The sequence below is a fragment of the Nannospalax galili genome, unplaced genomic scaffold, assembly GCF_000622305.1.
Source record: "Nannospalax galili isolate Female #2095 unplaced genomic scaffold, S.galili_v1.0 scaffold475, whole genome shotgun sequence".
NCBI lineage: Eukaryota > Metazoa > Chordata > Mammalia > Rodentia > Spalacidae > Nannospalax > Nannospalax galili.
Genome location: NW_008339435.1, coordinates 5,973,132 through 5,979,131, shown reverse-complemented (window position 1 = coordinate 5,979,131; position 6,000 = coordinate 5,973,132). Strand labels below are relative to the sequence as shown.

The 6,000-nt window shown below is 52.0% G+C and overlaps 1 protein-coding gene across 3 annotated transcripts in view; it reads left to right on the top strand.

Annotated features, from left to right (window-relative positions):
* Window positions 1-287: 287 nt before the first annotated feature.
* Igsf3 (immunoglobulin superfamily member 3) overlaps window positions 288-6,000 on the top strand; it is a 100,158-nt gene continuing 94,445 nt past the window's right edge. For 2 of the 3 annotated variants that reach the window (XM_008834027.3, XM_008834029.3), the window contains exons 1-2: window positions 288-420; window positions 1,055-1,721. In XM_008834027.3, the coding sequence (XP_008832249.1) occupies window positions 1,679-1,721 (43 nt within the window). In that variant the 5' untranslated portion in view covers window positions 288-420; window positions 1,055-1,678. Of the gene's footprint in view, window positions 421-636; window positions 904-1,054; window positions 1,722-6,000 lie in introns of all 3 variants that reach the window. The other variant, XM_029564001.1, reaches the window with a different exon arrangement.

Genomic DNA, 6,000 nt, shown 5'->3' with positions numbered 1-6,000 from the left:
ATCTGGCAGAAGACGCACCCTTGGGGCCGTGGTTTGGCTTGGGAAGGCCGTGTGCAGCTGAAATCTGCAGGGGATTAACTTTCCGGGCGGTGGGGCTCCCGCAGCAGCGCTACCCAGGTGGTCCCGAGCCAGGCCCCCGCGCTCCCCTCCGCTGGCTGCGGCCCGGGTCCTCCAGGGCGGTGGGCGGGGCGCGGTAGGGGGCGTGCCGGGGGCGTGTCCTCCGTGAGGCCACCGCCCTCGCCCTGCGCTCGCCTCGCAGGGCGCCGCGGCCGGGCCGGAGCTGGAGGGCGGGGTCTGGGGCGGGGCCGGAGCGGGGCAGCCTGAGCTGCTGCGGGAGGCGACAAGGAAGCGGCGCGTCCCGGGAGGCGTGCGGGACCGACCAGCCGACGGGCAGCGCGGAGGGGCAGGGCCCGGGGCGAGGTGAGGTTGCAGCGCGGGCCGGTGGGCTGGCGGCGGGTGGATCGGGCGCGTGGAGTCGGGCGGAGGACGCGGGGAGCGTGGCGGTGGGTGGGAGCCTGGCCCCGGGCCCGAGACCCTTCCAGTGCTCGGCTGGACACGCTCAGAGCACGCTCGGCCCGGGGCAAGTGGAGCACCAACGGGCTCCCTTCTCTCCGGGTGTCTTTTCTTTGCAACCAGCACAAAATAAACAGCCGGGAAGGTAAAACAATAGCGGGCCACCTGGGACGCGGCGCGCTCCTCTCCCACGGCGGGAGCCCTAGTCGCGGCCCCCGCGCCCCATCCTCATCCGGCCGGGCGGAGGGTGGGGCTGGCCGCCGCGCCGAGCTGGTGGGAGGCCACGGCCAACCCCAGGAGTGAAGCATTTGCTCAAAGTATTTCAGAACAATCGGGCTCCCGGCAGTCGCCCTGCTCTGGGCGGGGAAACTGAGGCGTGGGGCAGGAAAGGTAAGGACTTGTCCAAGGTCAGAATGCACAGTGTGGCTTTCCTCGCCCGGGGAGGAGACCCGGGCGGCTGGACCTGTTCACCACCTCAGCCCCTCTAGGTTTTGTGTCGGTTGTGTTCGCCTTTGATGAATGTCTGTTGTGTTTGTTTTAGAAATCTGGCTTTGTGGGACCGCTTCGGGCTGCCGAATGCCAGCTTGCCTCGGGCGTCCTGGGAGGGTCTGGGGCAGGTGACAGCTCCTTGACCTACCACCGTGGATGGAGATGGACTTTTTGATGAAGAAACCCGAACTGTCGATACCAGTCAGTATGATTTGGCTGTCCAAGGTTTTGACGAAACCCGCTCGGTTCCCTTTGGGGAATCCAAATGAGAGTCATCACGGACACCTTCACTGGGAAGCCAAGGACATTTCTGTATAATCAGCGGATGAAAGGATTTTCTCAGACTCTTTTTTCCCCCCTTTTCCTTGAGGATTAATTCACCAGAATCCACAGTTCCGGTAGAGACCGTAAGGCATACAATGTGGCAGAAGCCTAGAGCGCCTTCAGAATTGCTCTGGACCTTTTAGAGGACTCTGCACACGGGCCTCTCCTCCCCCTGCCCCCAACTCCCTCCCTCTAATCAGTCTTTGACTGGTTCTCATTTTCTGAGTTAAGTTCTATTTCCAAAAGCGTTCTCTGGAGTTAGAAGTGGTTTGGCAGAAATGAGAGATTAGGTGGTGGGGGAAGGTGTGGAGTCCTGTGTTGTCTACACCTACCTCTTCCTGCTGCTGCCGACATGAGGTGCTTTTTCCCAGTGCTGAGCTGTCTGGCTGTGCTGGGTAAGTGACTGCTTATCAGTGTTCTGGTTGTGGAAGTTTAACCTGCTTTTGGTTCTTGTAATTCTTTGTGGTTCTTTCCCCAAAACACTAGGCTTTGGGGGTGGGTGGGTGGGGGCAGCAGACGCCAAGCAGCAGGGGGTGGGAGATGCAGACACCAAGCAGCAGGGGTTGGGAGATGGATTGGATTAGTGCACCAAGTAGGTCCAATTCAGACCCAGGAAGAATGGGGGGATACCGATTGTTGTTACGGACTCCTTACTGTCCTGGTCCTTGGGGTGAAGCCCCTCATCCACATATCTATGGCTTAGAGATGGCCTGTGGGTTGTGGGCTAGCCTCCTGGTGTGGTAAACATGGATACCCCGGCGTTTTGTGTTGGTCTGCATTGGTTCTTAAGAAGTGGCAACATAATTCTCACTTTGAGAGAGGTGGTTTGATGAATGAGGGTGCTTTTCTTTTTTTTTGAAATTGTTGTTTTTGGAGGGGGAGTGGGAAGGGGTGGGATGGGATGGGTGTTGAAGGGATGCTTTGTCCTACCTAAAAGTCTGTAGGCTATATGCCTTTGAGGATATTAGTCCTGTCTCTCCTCACCAAGAAAGCCCAAGGTCTGGAAAGGAGGGGAGACTAGAGAGACTGGAGCTTCCTGATGAGGGGCATGTTAGGATTAGTTTTCATGCCCTCAGAGAAAGTCTGAACTCTCAGAGGTAGGAGAAGGAAACTCTGGTTTCAGATGTGAGCCCTTGACTCCTTTCTTAAGGATTCTGTCCCTAGTGAAGATCCCTACTTTCTGTCCAAGTTTTTCATGTCATTAAGCATCTTGACAGCTCTCAGGAAGAATCTCAGTTTAGAATAAACTCACTGGCCAGCACCTGGTGTATTCTCTCGCCTTATCTCCTCAAACCTCAAGAATGGACGCACCCTGTACTTTCTCTGTGTGACTCTGTCCTTGCATTCCCCAGAGTTGCTATCAGCTTTCGTCTCAAATCTAGGTGTTTTGCACTTGTGGAATTTATTCATGCTCTGTTTGCAGTGGAGAGCGCTTCTCTGAATTACCTTCCCCTACGTATCTACATTCTTAACTGGTGTGGAACAAGGATGGACTTTGGAGTTAGAGGACCTGAGTTCCAACCTCAGCCTAATGTTGATTGACATTGGAGTCTCAATAAAACATCCAGAGTCTGTTGTAACAATTAAGGGATTCTGAACATCTTGATTACCTTGCAGTATGTTTGAAACTCATAATCAATGTATTCATTTGGTGGCTCTTAAACATCAGCACACATTGGCATTGTTGATGGATGTTAAAAAAAATCTTGACGCTCAGGCAGCCACTTCAGATTACTGAAACCAAATTCTCCGGAGTGGGAGTGGAGCCTTTGGGCTGTCCTAGGTCCTTCCATGCACCGCTGAGTCAGGGAACCAGTGTGTGGGTTCATAAGTACAAGCCCTTCCCTGCCCAGCACATATACACACACCCCTGTCTGACTGTAGTTTAGTCAGTTTGCCCCACAGTTAGCATACAGAATCCCCAGTGTCTCCTGTATATTCAGACAGAGGCAAGAAGGCAGGTAACCTTCCATTTGTTAGTCTCTGAAGACTGTGTTTGTTGTACTGTGTTTGTCATTCACTTAGTGTCTTGATTTGAATCAGCAATTAGTCATTCATGTGGATTCAGAAGGACACAAGCAAAGGAAAGGAATCAGGAGGCTTGGGTGTGGAGTGGGGTGTGTGGTTGAGGCAGGGAAAGAGAGCTGAGGGGGATGGGTGGGGTCTAGGGGAGGCGAAGGAGCCACCAATCAGAAAACAGGGAAATATGACATTTGTGCCTTTTGTTTCTTTTGGCTGTTGAAGAAATGTGAGGCTGCCTGCTGGTCTCCCTGCTGTTTGCTCTCCCCCCACCCCCGCCCCCCTGTAGAGGGGAGCTGGGGCCCTGGCACCAGGGGAGTGCTGTCATCTTTCCTCCACCCTCACTCTCATGTGCAAAGAGAGATCCGGGAGGAAGCTGAGCGTCAAGGTGGTTTAAAGGGGGAACAGTGGCTGAAGGCCAGATGTGGATGCAAATGGACAGGCATGTGAACGTCTGCCCCATCCTGAGCCCTACTGGGGCACTTAGGTCTTCCTCTTCATCTTGCTGGTAGCATCATTAAGGAGGAGGCCTGCCTCCTACTGTCTTCACCTGGGAGAAGCTCAGGGTGTTCGGGAGGGACAAAACCCACACTCCAGTCTTTATTTCCTGCTTGCAGCCTGGTGTGGTCCGATTCATGTGTCAGCATTCTTGTTGTGTAACATGAATTAATGTGTGGCGTGGATTTAAAATAGTCGAGAATCCCAAGGCTTTGAGCCTGTGTGGGTCATACACTTCGAATAAATTATTGTTTGTAAAAGTTGCATAAGGCCAAGTGCTGTGAAAGTGAGACTGGCATAGGTACCAGCCCTCACACATGGCAATTTGGGTTAGAAAATCCTGTGACCGTATGTGCTGGAGACTACAGGGTAAATCTCTGAGAGGCCTGTGACTCTTACCACATCATTAGACCAGCACTTTCCTGTTCTCTTCTTTTGTCAGTGTCTGGGATTTGGGTCAGGTTTCTCTTTTACTGCCCATTGGGGGTTACTGAGCCTTTGTAAGTCTTTGTCCTTATCATCTTGACCCCGCCCCCTGAGTCTTGTGTCCCCAAGAACCATTGACTGCTACTGTACCCCATGCTCCAGTTCCAAAGTGATCTTAAGCCTGGGCTGCTGAGCCATAGCACAGTAGAATCCCACTGCTGAGAATGGATGGAGCCAGAGGAGCAGAAGATGAGAGCGATAGTAAAGGCAGGTCTGAGTGTGAAGAAGAGAGGGATGACTGGGGCAGTGTCTGTGCCTAGGAGCAGCCTGCATGAGTGAGTGTGACCTAGAAAGACGGCAGCACTGTGGGAGAGGAGAGTCAGTCAGGTTTGTGTCTGCTCAAAAGGAAGAGAATTATCAGCAACGATGAATGCATGCTGTAGACACAGAAGGCACATTTTGATTTTGCATGCCATGAAGAGTTATAATTTCCAGACCAGTGCTGATGTGGCAAGCGATGAAATAGCTTTCAAAGTGTTAGCACTGAAAATGTTGGAGACAGCCACCCCCAGGTCAACCCGGAGACCCTGTGGATGGTTACTGGGCATTTCCCTTTTCCCCTAAGGGGTGAGATGTTTGCAGAGTTTGGGAAGCTTCCTGTTTGAACAGGAAGGGGCTAAGTGATCACTTACTTCCTAGTTATTAGGGGAGAGTCCAGAGGGTGCTTCCAAAAGAGACTGAAAGAAACTTTGATGTACTGATAGGCACAAACTCAGAGGCAAGACTGTGGCGACCCAAAGCAGAAGAGGAGGTGGAGATAGAGACGTGAGGGGATTTTTATCATTTGAAGGAGGGTTTTAAAGCTGGGACAGGTATCATGGTTAATGGATGGACCAACACCACTGCCCTAACACTACCTGAGATAGGACATTCCTAAGGTCATCTGATGAAGGTGCTAGTGAGGAATTCTTGTTAAGAGGCTGACTAGAATGCCTTTTGTGTTAGTCTGCTTTCCATTACTGTAACAAAGTACCTGACATAATTAACTTAGAAAAGGTTTGTTTGGGATAACAGTGTTGGAGGGTCCAGTCTGCCATCAGTGTTCCTTTCAGACAGTCCATCATGGGGGAGTAGCACAAGGATGGAAAGCACCTTACTGACAGAGTGAAAGAGGAGGAGAGGAAGGTGCTGAGTTGCTCTGTACCTTCAAGGTCATGTTCTCAGTGACTTCTTACTAGGCCCCACTTCTTAAAGGTACCACCCCACCCAATACTGCCACCCTATGAACCAAACTTCTGGGTCTTTGGGGGACAGTTACGATCCAAAGAATAGCTTCTTTTGATTATAAACATCACCGAGTCACCTCCAGTCACCCTAGGCTGCGTTCTGCCCCTTTTGCTATATTGTCCACTGCAGCCAGAGTAGTATTATTGCTATAACAGTAGTAATACCAGCTCTCTGAACTCTAGTCCTTATTGTGAACCAAGCCCTATCATTCAGTCCTCAAAACAACCCTGCAAGATAGGTACCTTATATTATCATCTTTTTATAGATGGGAATGTTGAAGTTCAAGGAGATTAAGTAACTTGCCCAAGATGGATTACTGGCTGGGTTCCACAGTAAGTTGAGCCATAGGGCTCCTTCTGTCCTGTCCCCTGTGCATGACATCTACTGCTAACATCATCTCAGGGGTCCAGTATGGCCATTCCGACCCACAGCCATCAGGAGGGA